At 39.3% G+C, this 20,198-nt stretch overlaps 1 protein-coding gene across 2 annotated transcripts; it reads right to left on the reverse strand.

Moving 5' to 3' along the window:
* Nucleotides 1–261: 261 nt before the first annotated feature.
* LOC104055844 (cell surface glycoprotein CD200 receptor 1-A) lies at nt 262–18,702 on the reverse strand. Of its 2 annotated transcripts, XM_054056787.1 has the most exons (7): nt 18,387–18,702; nt 16,963–17,040; nt 7,611–7,919; nt 6,598–6,849; nt 5,665–5,761; nt 4,660–4,711; nt 262–3,647 (listed from the first exon to the last, which is right to left on the reverse strand). In XM_054056787.1, the coding sequence occupies exons 1-7, from the start codon at nt 18,472–18,474 to the stop codon at nt 3,522–3,524; spliced, it is 1,002 nt and encodes a 333-aa protein (XP_053912762.1). In that variant the 5' UTR covers nt 18,475–18,702; the 3' UTR covers nt 262–3,521. The 2 variants fall into 2 exon arrangements, with proteins under 2 accessions (XP_053912762.1, XP_053912763.1); XM_054056788.1 differs by lacking the exon at nt 16,963–17,040 and having other exon boundaries at nt 264–3,647.
* Nucleotides 18,703–20,198: the final 1,496 nt, after the last annotated feature.

Below are 20,198 nucleotides of genomic sequence, written 5' to 3' on the forward strand. Positions count from 1 at the left end.
TATCTTGTGGAGCAAATTGGGTAATGTGAGGCATAATACTTAGAAAACAAACTTCCCATGTAGCTCAGTTTGCGGATTCTGTGTATTATTTGTATTTTCACAAGGTGTTAAGAGCCCCAGTTTTGGATTAGGATGCCTTTATTCAAGGTGCTTGCAAACTCAGAACATCAAGATACCATCTGCCTATTAATGTCTACATATTGAGGAGCGTTGCTGACAGTGGCAAATGATGGGGATCATAAAGGAATTATGAGATAATCCAGTACTCCCACACCCTAAAACCCATCATTTTTATTGAACAGATGTCATTGAGGAGGTTAAGCGAAGATATAGAAGAAAAATAATGGGGTACCTTTCTGGATATTTATGAAATTTCCTAATTGAGGAGCATCCCATCTGAGGTAAATGACAAAAAGCACAAGGGTAAATATTTCTAAACTTAATGTGATCAAAGACAGCTGGCATATTTAGTCTGTCAGAGATAAATGGCTTCTCTAAAGTGAATGAAAGGGAGAACAGGTTAGGCTATGGAAGCCTTTCTTACAAATTCACTGGTGAAATACATTCATTAGTGAAAATTCTTTGCTTAGTACTTTCTGAGAACAGGTTTTGTTCTGACTGCGTAGCTTATTTCTGTGCAAATGTATTTTTTGAACTTGCTTTCTAGTTATGACTAAATGCATTGCACTTTTCTTTCCCTGACAGTTAAATATGAGTCAGATTTTACTCTGCTTATAAAAACTTCAGATTTTTTAAAACTTCTTTTAATACATGTTTGGTTTGTTTTTTTGTAAAAAAACCCATTTATTTAGCATTCTCTTTCTAATACCCTCATTCTCTAGATTTGTATGAGGATGTCCCTGCTACATCTTAAGGTAGGTGGCTATGTGAATGTTCATGTGCAACTCATCCAGCTCTAATCTGAAAACTTAAATTTCCATTGTCAGTAGGATGAAAAGAGAAGATCAGGCAGTCATTTTAATTCATAACTGAAAGTAAGCTGGGTATAACTACAGAGCAGTCACACACTGAACCAGAAGGTTTATGATGATTACAAATTGGATTGTAGGTTTTATAGTAAACCACAATTAGGAGTAGGTGATACTTGGAAGAAATCATAGCTGTAAGTCCCAAAACACTGTTGGGACACAAAGACAGATTAATATCTATAACACCACTTTTAATGAATTATGTTGTTCGGCAAGCTGTCTGAAGCAGGTAAGAGACGATATAATGAACTTTCTGCTAAATTTTGCAATTTAGCAAACTTGCATGTTACTTTAAAGGGCAATGAATAAAGAATAAGCCCATAGTCTGAAGAAGGCCTGCGGCACTTCAGCAAGCAGCTGCTCTGTGGGTGCACAACAGCACAGAATCTGCTGACTTGCTGAGCATCTGAGCTCCGTGCTCAGGAGTCTACAGCCATATGATAACCATGATTATTAACTGCCTGATTAGAGCAGGAATGGCAGTTGTAAACTGTCAGGAGACTGGAATGTGTGTGTGAAGATAAAATATAGCAGTAATGGTGGGAGATACACATTTAGCAAAGTTAAATGCTGCAGTAAGATAACATTGGTAAATGTGGTCAAAGTCAAAGCCTTTATGGGAGGCGCTGAAAAGCTGCTGACTTTCTTCCTGTGACTTTGCAACATGCTAGGGAGTTCAGAGAGCAGGCTTGCACGGCCACTGAGAGACAGTCAACACAGCACTTTTGCATGGAGGCTAAATGCAGCACAACAGCAGCACATTACAAAGAGAAGTAGCAAGTACCCTGATGCAGAAAGAGGAGCACAGGAAGGGGCTTTCTGCTCTAGACCTTCTGTGATGCTAGGTACATAGAGAATATTTGCATATGTATGCATACGTAAGACTCTTCGCTCATATTATTAATCACAGCTACAAACTGAAATATTGTTTTCGGCCCATAGCAGGCTTGAATGTGGAATAAAGTAGAGGACAAAAGAAATCACCAACCAGTTAGAAGCTTAGTAACATGCAGGTCTGGAACACACATGATTTAGTCCAGTTTAATGAGACTATAAAAGATCATAAAACCCCACAGCTAGACAGCAGGTTAGCAGGTATTATACTTCTGTAAATACAAAACATTACATATAAACTGGCAAGAATCTACCTTTAAGAGCTGCTGTCTCATAGGATGAACCCCAGTTTTATGGACACCGAACAACATAAATGATTTCCCAGTCCACAGAAGAAGCGATGGCACTGTGTTTTAGGTGGGAAGAAAGGTTATTGGACACTATTATACCTATTTTAAGTGTGGAATTTCAGAGAATTCTGACTCAGTTGATTAGCCTGGAGGTATTTAAAAGATGGGTAGATGAAGTGCTCAGGCATGTGGTTTAGTAGTGGACAGGTAAGGTTGGACCTGATGATCTCAATGATCTTTTCCAACCTAGGGATTCTATGATTCTATGAAAAAAAGTTTGAGAACTGCTAGTATTTAGAGGACAATTTATTTGACTTATTCCCAAAGAATCTTTTGGGAAGGTGAGAAGAATTCACCTCAGCATGAGACACATTAAGACATATAGGCTGACATACAAAAAAGTGAACTTGCAAGTATATTTAAAAGAATATCAATAAAAGATCTAGATACGAATGAAAAATATCTTCAGTTGTAGCAGTTATAATAAATATGACTAGAATTAGCAAGCATTTTATCTTTTTTTGTCCATTATTGCACAGTTATAAAAGATATATTTGAACTTTTTTCATTTTGTGAAATATTTGATGTTTGTATCTGTTAAAAGTAGCTTACCAGATTTGAGTAACGTAATTCTTTTGCAGTATCTTAATGCCAATATTCTTAACAAAGAGAGGAATATCATATCTTATGGAATCTTATGGAAAAGTGATGAGAACAACAATCTAAATACAGAATGAACACATTTAAGTGGAAACACTGGATGTGAACATGACAAGTAAATTAACTACGCTAGCGAAGTCTCTTTCTTAGTGGATGCCCTGATTCATCATTTGTTTCTGTTTTCAGAACTGGAGTATTGAACGTCTTCAGCCATTTTAGCTATGATTTGATGGTGGATACTCCGGCCACTACGTTAGTAAATTGTGAATCAGAAAAAAGTGGCTGTTGCTGGAAGAGTGTTTCATTTTGGTTGAGACCTAACACTCTACCCATCTCCCAAATGTGTGCAATATAGTGTCAAGTGCATCAACATAATCCCTAGGAGTGACTGGCAAAACTAGGATTTCCAAGGCAAGAATAGCTCACAACAGATTTCCAGGAAAAGCTATGGCATGCAGTCAGTCACATTGTCCCAAAGAATAACAGTAAAGCTGTTTCCTTTCCCAAGGAAGAAGGTAAAATGGGCAGGTGGGGGGAAAGAACTATACAGACTAATCAGCAAGCACTGGTGTTTGAACAGATCTAGTGAGCTATGTTGCCCCAAAACCTGAAGAAATCCTCTGAGAAGTTTTTTTTTCTATAACCAGTCTTTTATAAAGTGTCTCCCTTTGATTCCAGTGTTGTTGAATCATTCATATTGCTGGAATAGTCCTTGTGGAAGATTCTGCCCCACTGTCAGATCAGACACTGAGTTGTAAATTATGTTTTCCTTCTGCACGTAAGTAGTATAAGGTTCAACTTCCATTGTGTCATCCTAGGAAAACAAAACCACCAGATGTAAATACAAGTACTTTAGTTAGGCAAGACTCTGCAATCCTTTCATGTGGACCGAAGAATGCAACAGGAAAAAAATGTTTCCATATTTATTCCTCTTGGACTAAAGAAAAAAAAAAACCTGTTGCTTTTTCTAAAAAAGAATGTGCATTGGTGTTTCTGTCAAAGATTTACAAGGTAAAGCTGAGGTGCTGGTTCGCCTGCCTCTTTTTCCTTCCCTTTTATCCATTTATTTTGGCCTGCAAAAAAATGGTATCTAGAAAAAGCAAATAACATGCTAGGGTCTTTAACATGACTGATTCCTCTATCTGTCTACATTTTCAGTCTACAGATACACTAGTGAAAGTTGTGTGATGTGACAGCAAAAACACTGGTACTTAACCCATTATTTTACATTGATACAACTGTGTCAGCAACAACTAGGAGGTGAGGCAACAGAGCAGGAGTAATAATAATAACTATAATTGAGCAAGTCTTTTCACAAACCAAAACCAAAGCAACTTTTATGTTGATGACACAATTTGAGCCTAATGGCTGCTGTTGGTGCACAGATATTTACAATATAGATGTAACGCATCTTACCTGTGTAGAAAAGCTCTTATTTATATTTGGTTGTTTTATCCTCTTGTTTACTAATAGCTTTCTTAATATTTCCCAGCCCATGATATTTCCTCCCTTCTGAGTATTGTTTTTATAGCAGTTATGAGGGGTGTACCTGATCTGACCAGGGAGATGTGTTGGCACTCATTCCTTGCTAAGATAAAGGATGGCAGTTGCTGAGCCTTTGCCATTGGAACATGCCTCTAATGTTTGTTGCAGGTCAAAACTGTGATGATAGGCTTTGTTTTGTCCTGAGCAAACATAAGAGACACAGCAGCATCTGCTGAAAGCAGAGAGTAAAAATCTAATGGTTTCCCTTTACTGACCATATCTTCAGGGCTACCAGAAGACCCCTGGTTTGGTGATGGTCTAATTTGCATTATTCTCCTTACCTGTGGAAAATGTGTAACACTAGTTTCAGGAGGTTTGGTTATATGGCACAATCTGTGAAAAAGAAAACAAGCATTAAAGCAAATTCCTCCCTCAATCCAAGGTCTAACTGGATTACAGCCTGGTTTCTTTGTTCACAAGCTTAAGAAACATGTCCTTTTTCTTGTCACCAAGAGTAAAGCCACGAAGCCTTCTATCTTTCCTTGACTTTTGACCCTGAAATTATGGCACCTTGACTTTATTTAGAGGTATTTTCTCACGTTTGTGGGAGCTTAAGCACAAAATAGAAGCAGAAGATAAAAACAAAAGTCCTCTGGAAGGAGGTACAGTTTATGGTTAGTGAAATTGTATTCAGCTGATTCTTCACCTTTGAGGGAGAAGGTTTGGGAAAAAAGATGTTTTGGAATGGGGGAAGGAGGGAATATAGCTGAGTTTTTCAGTACAGGTACTAATTCATCCTTTCTCTGCACAAATGATTTTTTTTAGTTTTCCCTCAGAGCTGCTTTTTTTTTTTCTCCACAGCAAATCCTAAAGGGGCTAGAGTCTAGCTTCACTCAGGGAGCTTCTTCATAAATAACAAATTCAATCTGCTGTCTCCTCTGTTGATATGGCAGGATAGCACTGGTCAGTCCTTTGGCACTTTATAGAACTTACTAGGTTGCAGAACCTGATCTAAACAGGAGAGACCCTGTCAGACTATCACAGAGCTGAAGAATAGCTTTACTCTCCCAGTTTCCTATTAGAACAAAGAGTTCCCCTTTAGTGTAGCAGACAATGCAATAAGGATCCTCTGCCAACTTCTGCCCATCTATATTTTAGTGAGATGCATTATTCAGTGAAGATGTGTGCAATGCACACTTTCTGCACCGTAGAAATATTTGATGTAGTTATTTCAGTTATTCATAGCAGCATAGGCTGAGAGAATCATACGATTTCAAGACATAAACAGTACTTAAAGATTTCTTCTAGCATTCAACAGTCTTTCCTTAGCACCCTGTCATACATACCTGTCACTGTGGAGCTTAATGTAGTAAATAACAGCTAGGAAGGTGATAATGATCAGGATACAAAAAATGATGGAGACGTGCAGGATAAAGCTGTTCTCTAAACACAAAAAGTCAGTCTTAGTTATATCTTCTTACTGATCCGTTTCTTTATTATTTCAGTATAAGATTAAAGTTGATTTAGCTCATACACACGTTTTTGGCATGCTCATAAAATAAATGTAATCCCCTTTAGCAGAAGCCAGTTTCAATAATGAAACTTGTCTGAAAAACACAAATATGTCAGAGACAAAAGCAGATCCCACAAATCCCACAGTGATGATTTTTTTCACTAAGCCATACCTGAGACCCTCTCAAGGACTCAACATATCTCAGTATGGCAACTCATGTGTAGTGCTCAAAAGCTACAAACAAAGCAAAAAGTAGAAACCAAATGTCATACACTGTCAGATATTCACAACTCGGAATGAAGTGATTTTTTTTCTTCTGACCACACAAGAGTTGAATCTCTTTCCCTCTTTTACCATGATCTGAGCAAAAGACTTTTCACTTGCACCTAAAAAACTTTTGCTGACATTCTGCTTCAAAGTGATTATTTTAACATGGAGATCATCACTGCTTTGTTTCTGTTTTCAGCAACAGTTGTACTATAAAAAGAATACTATCGCGTTGAAGTATATCCCTCTTAGGAAAGGAACGATTCAGAAACAGCGTCTAGAACACAAACAAGCTGTCGATGCTTCTGGGCAAATGCAGTTGGGGATGATCGTAGAATCATACAACCATAGAATCATAGAGTAGATGATTTGCTTGTCCATGTAGGACTTCACTGAATGTTTCCACAGCTTTTATAGATTTTCCTTCCTAGATGTAAAAAGAATGGGCACAGGAGACTAACCAGGATCTTGAATGCCACACACACAAATGGAAGCTTACTTGGGAGTTGACAGACTACGGACTTGCTCTGGTTCCCAGTTGGATGGAACACAATGCAGGTCGTATTAATCATGCTGGTGCTATATGCTGTGAACTTGCTGAGAACAGTCACTGTCCCATTGGCATGGCCTTCTTCCTTGGGGGTGGAGTTGCTCTCTAGGACCCATGAGATCTGAGCAGCTGGCTTCCCTGTCGCTGCCTTGCACACGGGGTTCCCGTGGTCATCACAGGACAGGATCAGCCGGGGGGGAACTGCAAAGCATCGAGAAGGGGAGATGCATGGAGTTAGTTTGACACAATTGGGGTAGAATGTTCTCTACCCAAAATGAACAGAGTGGAAAGAGGAGAATAAAGTTGGAGGTGCCATTGCATTACAGTGACATGGGCCAGAGTCACAAGAGACAAAGATCATGCCTCTCTGTTCCTTTTGGACAGCTCTCCCCACGTAGGTGAGATTCCACAGGCATGTATTATTAGAGGAGGTCTCCCTGGACTTCGTGGTAGGGAATTACCCCCAAATACAGGGCTGGATTAGACTTACGTCTTAAGCAGCCACCGTACACATGGTTTAAAATGTATCTGAATGCCGGTGTAAGAGGAAATGGGACCATTCTTATCTGGATAAGAACATCCTGTGCTTGATAGAGTATCTCAGCACTTGGAAGCGTTACTGTCACATGCTTTAGGTCTCTTAAATTACTGTATTAGTGATTGATTCTATGGGATAACTGGAAGCATATGCAGAATCCTCTGTTAATATATTTGGAACTGCATCACAACAGTCTGTTCTGACTAGACAGTGGAAAAGGGGGTGGCAAAAGGGAGAAGAGTTTTGGGAAATAAGGAGAAGGGAGACACAGAGCTACTGCCAATGTGTTGTGTGACAGTTTATCTCTGCAAGAAAGGTCCTCTGCTTACTGCATGCTTCTATGGATGCATGGGGGGAGGAGGTTTGTATGTCCAAGCCCAAACAGTCCTTTGTAGAACTGTAAAATGAGGAAGGAGTGCCTTACCCAGCACGGTCAAGTGGTACGTCTTGGGGAAATTCCCATCTGGTGATGCCACGTCGCAGGTGTAATTTCCCTCATCAGCTATTCCTACTTGCCGTATCTCAAGGGCAAGATCCTGATCTGGTCTAAATTTCCAGTCCACGCTGTCACTGCAGTTTATTCTATCTGTCTTGTTCTCATCAGTCCTGTATCCCAAGATGCAGAGGCTGCCAGCCTCAGGGCTTATTCTCCATGTTACCATAGTCATATCTGATTTGGGAGAGCAGGTGAGCACAGAGCTGTTACCTACTGTTGCTGACACTCTCTTGTACTCTGAAGGAGAGAAAGAAGAATAAGGCTCAGTGAGAAGGTACCCAGGGATGTCCCTCATAACGCTGGAGTTCCGCTCTGTGCTTCACAGAGAATTGGCTGCACTGTTACATGCCAGGGCAAGGGTCTTCCTGTGCTCATCTGCAAATTGTCTGTCATATTACAGTTGTGGATTATGGAGCCAGCAACCTATGACAGCCTACCCTGTCAATACTACCAACGAACTGTTCACTGGGGCTCATCTCAGTAGGTCTGTCTAGATACTAGAGGAAGAATGTACTCCCACCCATTGTCTTAAGCAGTTCAACATTGACTAGTGTGTTTCTATTAGCAAATCCTCCAGGGGCTTGCCCACAGGGCTATTACCAGTTACAGGCTGAAATGACAGAAATTTGACTGTTGTATTTGGCTACATGGTAATGACTTTTCTCTAGAACTGTTGCTAACAACAAAGTAAACAACTTTCACTTCTGCATTCATACAAAATCCAACACTGTGGGCAAAGGCCTTGTCTACACCTTTCAAACATGACCACAACACAAATTTACAGTGGTGGAGGTTTGAGTAGGAAGACGGTTTTTGCCTCATGTCTCAGGGCTGTCTTTCATGTTCTGAATCTTTGTGAATCTATACATTCACACCATCAGTGTACACTATGTGTACATATGCATTCACACTATGATTGTTCTTTTTTACTTTAGTTGTCTCTGTATGACATGAAGGTAACTCCTACCCACCTTTGTGCCAGGCACACAGATGTGAAGGTAAAAAATATGCCCATATTCTGTGCTTTTTGCTTGCAAGGCTAAGATTGCAGAGAAACTTAATTCAACTGAGGTACCAACTGTGTTGACTCACTAATAGTAAGTATGACTTGTTCTTGAATTCTGTTTTGCATTTGCTTGGAAACATGTTCTATTTAATTTTTTTTTTCTTGCTATGACACTCACTTTTCTTTTGGGTTTTAAAAGATCACTCTTGCTTGGAATCAGGCATGAAACCTCCCATCTTTATCTCTTCATAATCCATGAACTATGTACTTGAAGCTAGATGTCTGTATGGAAAAGCTTGGACCTGGTCCTCTTCTCCTTTTTGGAAATTATCACACTAGCCATCAATGGGTGGAGAGCCAGACCACTACTACAGCTCCTCTGTGTTCTGTGCTTATTCCATTCAAGTCACACCCTCAGGATTGCATTTTAACATTTTTTTTCTTATGTGTCCCCGAATTTCTTTTTAGCCAAGAAACTAATTTGCCCAGGTTTTCTTTTTCAGTAAGCTTTCAGGACTTACTCCTTTTTGAACATGAGTCCTGTTTGCTGTCTTTGACCAGATTTGGTACCCCTAATTTGCCTGTGTCTTCCAGTGACATATCTAAAGGGTCAAATTTCTAACCCCAAGATTCATTTCACCATTTCCTTAACCAATGAAGCTTCTCAACACGATCTCATCCTTGGGATGGTTGGCTTTTCTGCTTTGTTTCAACTAGTCACGTTGGGACCTTTTCCTTAATAAAGTGTTCTTTGATAGGTTTTGTCTACAGTAAAGTTACATGTGGACAAGCACTCAGAGATGAAAGAAAGGTTACCTGTAAATGTTCTTCAAGGTGATTTGATTATACATGCATTAGTGTTGTCTGCACTTACATAGGCAGCCCACTCTGCTTTGTGAGCCACTTTTGAGACTGAGAGTAAACAAGAGTCTCAGGAATAAGGTTGTTAACCAATGTGAAGAGCAGTTGAGGAAATGGAACTTTTGTGACCTTTAGGTCCTGCTGAAATTAAAAGCAAATAGCTTCAAAAATCCATAATTTGTGTGTTACAGATAAATAAGCTTTATTTTTCAAAATCTCCTTGGCGAAACCATTAGTGAGTTAATAGGAACAATACCTATAGCGGTAGCCCAAGACAGCCTCCGCTACCACTTCACTCATTTCCTCTTTTAAAAGGTGACCATTAAACTTTGGGACTGTAAACCACTGACTTCTGACTGGAACCCCAGGTTGCTCTTTCCTTGGGCTGACTAGTGGTTTTAGTGACATTCTGGGAGATGTGTGTGAGGAGAAGATCAGAGTACTACTTTTAAACCATGCATCAATCTGGAAGAACAACAAAATTTAACCAAGCAGATTCATACTGACAAATGAGTTTTTCACAAATTATTCCAAAAATGTTAACCCCCTCCTCAAACCTTTTTAGGAGGTACATTAAAGTGACAATCGAAAGTTCAGTTGGCATATGCAAAGAATTAGAAGACCTTAGTTTTGCATGATCAATCAAACATTTGTCAAAGTCTTCCTCAGAGAAGACCTGACCGCTTCGTCAGACCCAACTTTGCTGTATTTCTCTATCACCTACCCAGAACTGGTATTCTATTACCTCTGCTGGCTGGCGCAATGGCTGGCAAACCCAGATCCTGAACATTCACAATGCTATAAGAAATGGTCTTAGTGAGCATTGACTTCAAATTATTAGTCAAGTCATTACTATTAGCCCCTTTGAGAAAAATATAGTTGATTTTACCTTAAAATTTCTGAAATCTCATTGTCTTCTAGATTCTGAGTGAGTCAACCATTCCAAGTTTTTCCTTCTGTTGAACTATGTTCTCGGGAAATGATTTCTGACTTGCAAAATCAACACAGTTCACTGCATTTTAACTACTTACAGATACCTATAAAAGTTTTTGTCTTCTTATTTTGATGGTTAAGTATCTTTTGGGTGAAGACATTTCCAAACCTAGATCTAGCTCCTGCAGATTGATGGGAGGTATAGCTGCAATATCGCCCTATACTACACCACACCACACACTACACAGTGCTATAACGTATTAGTAACTCCAGCTGTGTAACGTGGAAGCCACTCTGTAATTCTGAGAAGCTTTTCTTGCTGGCAGAAGAGGAAAATTGGGTGGGGATAGTATTTCACTGAAGCCACCCACTTCCCATTTTTATTAAATAAAGGAAATTCAACTTAGCTTTCTGCTGCTCAGTCTTGACAGGTTTTATAGATTAATGTTTCCAAGCATGGCTGATGAAGAACAGTGCTATCTATTCACACCATTTTTCTGATAGACAAATTACTCACCAGCCCCACAAATACTTGTTTCCTTAATTTAGTTGTCAACAGTGTTCTGTGATATATTATTACACTGGAACTGTTTTTAAATGACAAGATTTCTCTGCTTAATGACATTTCAAGAAAAAGTGAGGTGTATGTTTTAAACTCAGATGATTTTACCAGGAGAGGAACTGATAGAAGCCTTTTGTCTCATGATGGTTTCTGGATGCGAGTTCTATGCATGTGTCTGAAATTTGAAGAACAAAGTGTTTCCTCTCCACTTTTAGACACTGCCAAGAGCCTCAGAGTGCCAAGTGAGGTCGTCAGTATGGCTGACCTTATCCAAGAATGACTAAGCAAACCTAAGCATTCAAACAGACTGTGGGTTGGGGCTGGGGTGTTTTTTGTATAACGTTTGCAAACGTTGCACAGGGATGATGATACTGTGCATTATTTAACCGTGTACGCTTCCATTTACATATTAGAGCAGTATCATTCTCCTTGTCTTTCAACTCTGCATCTCGTAAGCAGCCTACTGCAATGTACAAGTTCCCCAATATTACAGCTAGTGTACTTCAAGGCTGTAAAGAAAAAGGGAGCGAAAGTGGTGCTTTCTGGTATGCCTTCCAGTCATATTCTCCCCTGAATAAATCGGGTGCCATTCACTTCAAACAATTAGCCACATCAGTCAGCTTAAAATCTGTTGAATCATGCTTAAATACAACTTCAGGTTTGCAATGAATTTGTAGGGGGATTCTGAATTCCCTTATATCTTGTTATTAATTCAGAAGGCTTTTAGCAGTGCAAGAGCTTTTTCCCAGACAGTAGATTATTTAGTAAAAAAATCTTGATTATCCTCTCCTTACATATAGCTTCCTACTTTTGTAATGAGGCCTCTGAAAAAGACTTTAAAGAACTCCTCTTAAGGTGGAATAGAGAATAATGTTTATCTCTGTAAACAGAAATACATCATTAGGAGGAGGTGTTTTCTAGGGGGAGGTGTTTTCTAGCTTTCATACTGAGAAATGGCCAACAAACCGTCAGCTGCTTAAGTTTCCTCTGCGATAGCCATTTGGTTTATAACAAATGCATTCAGCCATACATGCCATACATGTCAGCATTTATCTATTCGAAGGCTTGGAAACAAGCCAGTATGTTGCACTGCTGTTTCTCTCAAGGTGAAATCTCATGTTATAGCTGAGCTGGACTGGCAGCTTGTTGTAGCTGAGAAAGGCGACAACCAGTGCAGCAAAGGCCTTGCTCTCTGTGGGCCCGCAGAGAACAAGAAATTTGAGGAGGTGTGAGCTATGAAGGTCATCTCAGTGCAGCGAAAACTGTAGGACGATAACTAAATGTCAGTACTGTCACCTATTTCATTGCATGCGAGGGAGATGATCGTGTATCTACGTACTTGTTTTAAAGAACTTCTCGCTTTTGGTCTTACCCTTCACAAATGAGTGGACTCTGGAAAATGGCCATAATTTTTTTTTTTCTATTAGCCAGAAGGAACAGAGCTCGGGAGTACACACTGTCTGTCACACTGATGCATAAAAGAGTTGAGTTAGGTTCTGGGAGTTCTGTACAGCTGATAGTTGAACCATCCTATTTTGGTTGTGGATACAACTCCATTGTGATCCAGTTTCATCTTGGAGACTCACTTGGCAGGTGGGTAGGGTAGGAATACTTTAGACTGAGGTCCTCTGGTTTGACTCCAGCCTCTGAAGTTCATTTATATATAATACCAATAATATTATGCCATTCCTCATTGTATCTCCTTGACTATTGAAGAAGATTTTAATCCGTATCTGAGGAGGTTCTCAAGGTCTATTCCAGTATGTTGAGTGCACATTCCAATGCACTGACAGATTCCACTTCTAAGTTTGAAAATGGACGTATCCTTTCTCAGGAAAAAAAATACTTACTTGAGGAGTTTGCAATGGTGTTTCAAAAATGTGCTGGTTAGCATTGTCATGCTAAGCTTACTGTAGTTGAAAAAGATGGGGGGAAACACTTTGCTCTGTTTTGCTCAGTGTGGTTTATGTAGTGTATTTGACAACTCTCGTGGATAGCTGGTTGTACCAGTACCTTTGTGGTATTAGTTATTTAGTCATTTCTCCTGTTTCTCACAGTCTTTCTCACAGTAAAATAAGAAAGAGAGATTTTTAAAAATGGGAACATTTTGTTGTGAAGTCACTAAAATTTTCAGGTGAATCACTGGTTACGCAGCTTGAAAGTACTTTTGATTGTTTTCAAATAGAAAAGATTTCCAGCCTCTGTTATTCTTTATAGCGGATTTTAGCCCAGTATATTTTTTCTTGCCCCCAAAAGGACTTAGGTTCCATACAACCTCTTCAGAAATTTAGCTGTTACTTTCACAGACATAATCCTATTGTGTCTGTATTTCTTATAGGAATACCCTCTCACAGTGTTTTGGTGCATCTCCCCCCAACACTGCAGATTGTGACGTATTAAACTTAGAGGTATAACGAACTGAAACAATGATCATACCACAAGCCAATTAGTAACTGTGTCTGAGAATGAGTATATTATATGAGTCACAGCAAGTCATAATCTGAAAGGCAGTACCAGACGTTTGGAAGAGGCCAGATACAAGAGGCTGAGCTCTGCATTTCTCTCCTCCTTCTGCCACAGAGTGCCTGTGATGCTTAGGAAGGCCTTTCTGAAATTAGGCGAAAGATGAACAAACGGAAGTGCATTATACGAGGGTAGGAACTGCTAGAGTAGTGACATAGTTTTATATGTGGTGGCTTTGTGACTCTTGAAAATGTAGCCACAGTAGCACAGGACAGAGCGCAGGGTAAAACCAGCCCTATGTGTCAGGTGAGTAGTAAGTAGTTAGACTACTCTAATTTTTGTGATAGAAATACACAATCTAGCTGGCCTGAGCTCATCTGGTTCTGTTTTATTTTCAGTGTGGACATGTCTTTAGAAGGACAGAACAAGAAACTTAAACCTTTATTCTTAGTTTCCCAGTTACACTTTTTTATCCATACTAGAAATCATTCCTTGAAAATATCTCCTATTCTCATTTCATTCCCTTTATTCTTTTTTCCTATCTTCAGCTATTCCTTTTTTCTTTATACTCAAATTCTTCTTCTGTTCTCCTTTTAACACATTTCTCTTCTGCCATCCTTTCAAGAAATTATTCAAGACAGCTGAATTTGAAGGCAAAGTAAAGAGGTTAGACCTCACCTAATTAGAGATGCAGTTTGATACAGTGTCCTCTTGATAATCATAAATTAATAAAGAACTGAGGGACCACTGGAGCAAAGCATGATGGATAAAGAACCGAATTAAGGAGAGAAAGCCAAATGTAGTGTTAAATGGAGTGCTGAATTTTAGCAGCTCAAAATGCAATAAAAATATGTAGTACAATTTAGGCTGGAAATTACCATAGAAAATCTTGCCTCAATCAGGATTAAAGCAGCCTTTCAATAAGGTGAGTGGGTTTTGGTACTCAGATTGTTTATGAAAAGTACTTCATGATACAATACCTGCAAAAAAGACGATTTGGTGCAGTGATGTAGAGGTCTTTTCTGAGGTATTGCTTCTACCCTCACATAAATGGGCTGTATCTCAATATAAACATGACTTTGTAGAAAAAAGTATGAGTACACTTCTTTAATGAAAGAATTAGTTGGTGTTTAATGATGTATTAGAGACATCCAGCTGGCAGAACAAACACCATTGGCCAGATCCTCAACTGATAATAAATCATCACTGAACTTAACAAGCTGTCATGTATATCAGTCTGGCTGTAAACTTAGAACTTGGTATAGCAACTTCCATGTGCGAAGTGGATATTTGTCTTTGCAGCATGTGAGCTGCAATGGATGAGGGGGAAAGGGATTTACATTCGATGCTAAAGTGCCTTGGGTGTTATTTCTTTCAGAACAGCACTGTGACACCACGTGTAACAAAGTGCAAAGGCTTCCCACTTCTCAATACAGAAACAGATAAAGATCATTTTATATTCTGCTGCACATGCTGAACTTGGCCTTTTACTCTCTTTCTCATGAGAAAAAAAATAAAATAAGATGTAATGTTTATTTATGCTTAAGTGGTGTTTTCCTGCTCATCTAAATAAAAATAGAGCATTGACTGACAGTAGTTGGTTGCGTGCCTTCTTTTTCCTACTTTGCAGAGGGCAGATAAGAACTGCTGTAAAAACACACTTGTGACCTTACTTTTATATGGTTAAAAGTCAGTTATTTCTTGTTTAGTGCTTAGCTTTAGCATAGTATTTTTCTTCCTAGCATTTTCTTACTCAGTACAAATATTAGGCAGTGTAAGAAGATTCCCTACCCTTTTTTTCTTCTGAATGATTGTACTTTCAATTCCAAAATATAGCAACTGTGATTTTTAAGTAGCATGACCTTCTGCAAGTGCCTTCTCAGCTAAAAAAAATCACTTTGTAGTGATGGATTATGTGGTCAGTTTGCAAGACTGGACTTCCTTGTTTCTGTGGTTTTGCAACTAGGTGAATTCAGACACTGCATTTGGACCACAGCGAAGTAAAACATTAATGTCACAAAAACAGGCTTTGAAGATTGCACTATGGCAATTTAGATGTCTTTTCAGATTTTTTTTTTTCTTAATTTAATAGTATGGAATTCTGCTTTAAGCATTTGTATAAGCAAACCAGGCGGTTTGTATTCAAGTGTTTTTAGGGTCAAACAAGACAGGATAATTCATGCACGTAGACCCAAAAGAGTATCAAAGAAATAGGGAAATGGAGACAAATGTAAATTTAACAGAATAGGGGTTTTGGCTATGATTTTTTTTTTTTTTTTTATCTGAAGCAAGATTCCACAGTAAACAAGAATAGAAAGCAACAGAGACAGGAGCACTGAAACAAACTAGGACAGAGAAAGTAAGAAGGCAATAAAACACTAGTACACTAGCGAAAGAGAATTTACAAGTTATATTAAGGAAAGAAACTAAATGAAAACAGTAGCATTCAAGAAACTTATGTATGGAGGTAAACTTGAATTCCAGCCAAGATGCTCTGTAAATCTATTGCACTTTTATTTACCTTGTACACTCTAATTCCAGCACTGATACTATGCCACTCAGTTCATTTTTTTACTCTTGATAAAGATGAACAGCCATAGAGAATCACATGACATTACTGGCAATGGATTTCTTGCAGCTTCTTTTGAAGCACTTGGTCATATCTGCTGTCAGAGGATACAACTGCAGATGCTGGACTTAAAAAGTTCAACACTGTAAATTTCAGTCCAATAAAAAGAGACTTGTTGCATGAAACTCTCAAGGAAGACCTTGCCGTCCCTTATCCCCTTTCCTTTGGCATACGTACACAACCACCTAAGGGGTCCTGTCTGCTTAGTTAAAACAGAGAAGTCTTCAGAGTGTTAAAAAGATTTTAATTTTTAGTCTTTTCCACTGCTGCAACTATGAGGATGATTGCAGAAGGATTGTTAGTATAGATAATGCACCATCAGCTTCAGCAGCATATTATCCAACTTTTCTTGGGGGCAGATCTAGATATGACCATCATGAAGTGACTTCAGCTTTGCTTCTGGGCTGTCCTTTCTGCTGTAGTAAAAACTAACCAAACCACACAAGACAACACGCTAAGGAAAAGTTAAGGAAAATGCAAATGTAGATAAAGTGTGGTTAGACACAACAGTTTTTGGCATGGCTTTATATTCATTCAGAGTAGCTTGCTCTAGCCTTCAGGAGGGGGGACACAGTTCCTTCTGAGCTTCATGCAATATTAAAAGTCTCTGGATAGAACACACACATTGGATCAGCTTGATTCATTTAGCCTGGGATCTCTCATGAAAAAAGCCTTGCCACTACACCTTGCTCAGAACAGCCACCCTAATACTGAAGGAAATAGTGTTAGCTTATTGAAGAGCAGAGTTACCTAAAAAACTTCCCATCAGATGTGGGTTGCTTTTTATTGAGGGTGGGGAAGGTTCAACCATGAAATTAGATTTTACCTGAATGTCTTTTTCTGTGTTCTTTGAAGGGCAAGACCATTGATTCACCAAGACTCCAAGAAGTTAAAATCCCATTACCTTTTGGGTGAAAAATATAACTTTTTTTTTTTTCATTGGATTTTTTTAAATACTTGCAGCAAAGTCTCGTTTTAAAAAGACTTTTCGCCAGTACAATATCCCTTTGTCTCCCACATTTTCTTGAACTTCTTGTGATGTCTCCATACTTTTTCACCTTTTGAGCAGCTGTATTAAAAAATGTAGACTGTCTCTGATACTACCATAATTTGTCTGCATGACCCTGCGCATGTTCCTCAGTATTCTTCTCAGGCAGATCCTTACCTACAGAATTGGGACAGTTTTTTACACCTCCAGTGTGCCTGTTGTGGAGTTGCCAATGCAAAGTTTAACACTGTTTGTGAAGTATTTATTTATTTTTTCCAATAGGTAGCACAGAGGTAACTATTTTGGATCCCTCTTTTGATCAGCCAAACACATTATAGACAGGTGTTCCCTCGCTGCCAACAATGACTGCATCCGTTTTGTTTTAAAACATCACCAAGGAATGGTTTTTTTACTTTCTGGCCAATCTGAATGGAATAGCTCATGTCCATGCAGTTTATTTCTGCCTGTCCTAATAAGAATGGACATGTGCACATTATGTATTATTCAGAGATGTCTCATCAGTTTAGGTTTCTGGAACTGCTGCTCAGATCCTTAGTTCCATTACCAAGTCTCTGGACTGCTGCATTGTGTCTGGAAGAGCACAAGGTCTAGAAATGCAAATGAAGATTATGTGGAGACATAAACCGCTGTAGCTAAACTGTATTACAACTAAGTCAACTACACTAAAAGACTGGGTTAGAAATGCTTAGGAGTGCCACTGTCTTTGACAAAAAACTGCCTTTCCCACTTTTGATACTGACTGTACCCGTAAACCTCAGAATGATATTTCAGAAACTGCTCCCTACTGTTAGGGCACCCACCAATCCTCAGAAAGGTGCATAGAAATCCCTGTCCTGTTTCAGTCTATCTGCAGCTTCTCTTCAGTAGAAACCACACTGCCAAAAGCTTCAAGTTCACAAACACTTTCCTGGGCATGTTTTTAATATGTCAAATGGATCAGTTGCTCAGATGTCCTGGATTTACAGTTCTGAGTATAAAAGCTTATTTGTAACAAAGGGTACATTCCCAGCTATGGGTCACTAAATAATTGACTACATGGAAGTCACAATGCCTGGCAGCCTTGTGGACACTAAGAAAAGAAGAGCAGGAGTAGATATGGGGGAAGCATATTTTAGCTGTGCTCCATAATTTTTAGCAATCAAAGAAAGTCATAGCATGATGAATAGCTTTTGTGGAAAGAAAACACTTGCACATTTCCCCTTCTTCCATCCCGATGGCTGCTTGGTCCCAGTTAGACTCACCTACTGTTCTCACGCCCTTGGTGATGGTGAACAGCACAAAAACACACACAGTCTTCCCAGCAATTCCCATGTTGGCTCTTGTTTTCATGGCTCAGCCAGCTCCGTCACTCCATCCATCCCACTGCCAACCTAGCTGCGGTCATGGGGAGCATTTCTTGCCTGCCAGTGCAAACTCAGCAGCCAATGTCAGTGTTTTCTCTCTCTCCTTCCCACTCCTCTTCTCTAGCTGTGAGTGCTCCTGATCGTCTGACTCCTAAAAGGTGGAGAGGTTCCTCCTTCTGACTTTTCAGAGCACTAGGCTTCCTGTGCTGAGAGTCTAGGCGAACGCTGAGGAAACAGGCTGAACAACTCTGCCTTCCGTTCATTGGCTCTCCTCAGGAGGCTGATGAGTTAAGATAAACCCTGCAGCTCTGCTCAGAGAGGGTAAAAGTGAAGATTATTTAAGACTGAGTTTAATATCAAATAGGCAATCTTAGTCTTGGGAAGCTAGAGAGAAACTTATTCTTCCTATTTGTCACTACTACTTCTGCTGCTGCTGCTTCTTTGTCACTTCTTTGTCACTGCCTCCAAGAAAATTCCTCCTCATGTCTCCCTCAAAAGAATAAGCAGCCTCAAGTCTTCTCTGTAAGTTACATTTTTAATGATTTCTCGCTTCAGTCGCTACTTCGCTATTGGCAGCATAGTTCTCATCTTGAACGACAAAGATTTCTGGACTCTAGGGAAGGAAAATTGAGTTTTGAAGGGAAAGAAAAGCCTATTTTACATTTTTTTTTCCAACAGAAATGATACAGAGATTGAAGCTGGCCCACACCTTTCACTGAAAAATTGTTTGCTTTTTTCAGAATACTGTTGTGTGGGTGTTTTATAAATACTTCTGTATCTGTTTCCCCACTTCTTCATTGATCTAATTTCAGATTCAGAGTTTCTTTTCTTTTCTTATGCCACAGCACTTTCCCGGCACAGGTCTGTGGGCCAGCAGTAGAGAAAAGGCATCAGCAGTTGAAAGATACAGGTCAGAATAATTACCACTGAGGACAAAGTCATAAGAAGTAAAGATAGAAAACGGATCAAAGCTGGAATGAAATGGAACTGCTCAGGAGCTAGGCCTGGACACCATGTTTGAACATCGGTAAACTGCACTGATGACTGTTATCTGATGTTCTAGTAATTCTGATTAATCAGGCTGATGTTCAAAAATGGTCTGCGCTGATGTTCATCGGAACAGACGAGTGTGGATTAAGGTCCTATGTAAATAAGTTTATAAAAGACTTGATTGCATAAAGAAAATCAGGCAAGGCAGAGATTCAGACGAAACTTCTTTGTCCCACAATCATCTTACTGACTACAGTTTTAAATGGGAGGGCATTCTGTATATTTGGCTTTTTAAGTTCAATTTAATATTTTGATACTCCTCCTCACTGTTCTGAGGTTTTTGAAATGGTGTTCACAGTGACACTCTAGTTTATTTTCTGAGTATTAACCATTGATCTAGGAAACGGTAATACTCATGAATAAATATCATAGCTATATTTTAGACAAGGACATGGAGAGGAAAAAGAGGTGTTTATGTAAGTGAAGACTAAGATATAAGGAGACAAGAAGTAGACAACATATTTAATGGTTTTAATCTGAGAGAGGGGATACCTAGACTAGATATTGGGAAGAAATATTTTACTACGAAGGGGGTAAGGCACTGGAACTGGTTGCCCAGAGAAGCTGTGGATGTCCCATCCCTAGAGGTGTTCATGGCCAGCCTATATGAGGCTCTGAGCAACTTGGTCCAGCGGGAGATGTCCCTGCTCACTGCTGTGG

Source organism: Cuculus canorus, chromosome 1, assembly GCF_017976375.1.
Source record: "Cuculus canorus isolate bCucCan1 chromosome 1, bCucCan1.pri, whole genome shotgun sequence".
NCBI lineage: Eukaryota > Metazoa > Chordata > Aves > Cuculiformes > Cuculidae > Cuculus > Cuculus canorus.

Bases quoted from the DNA above. Each gene is read 5' to 3' on its own strand.
- LOC104055844 (XM_054056787.1), bottom strand. From the start codon at position 18,474: ATGAAAACAAGAGCCAACATGGGAATTGCTGGGAAGACTGTGTGTGTT. The intron at 7,920-16,962 runs GTAAAATCTAAT...TCTCTCCTTCAG, and splicing joins ACACAGAAAAAGACATTCAG to AGTACAAGAGAGTGTCAGCA. The intron at 4,712-5,664 runs GTATGTATGACA...TCTTTTTCACAG, and splicing joins ATTAAGCTCCACAGTGACAG to ATTGTGCCATATAACCAAAC.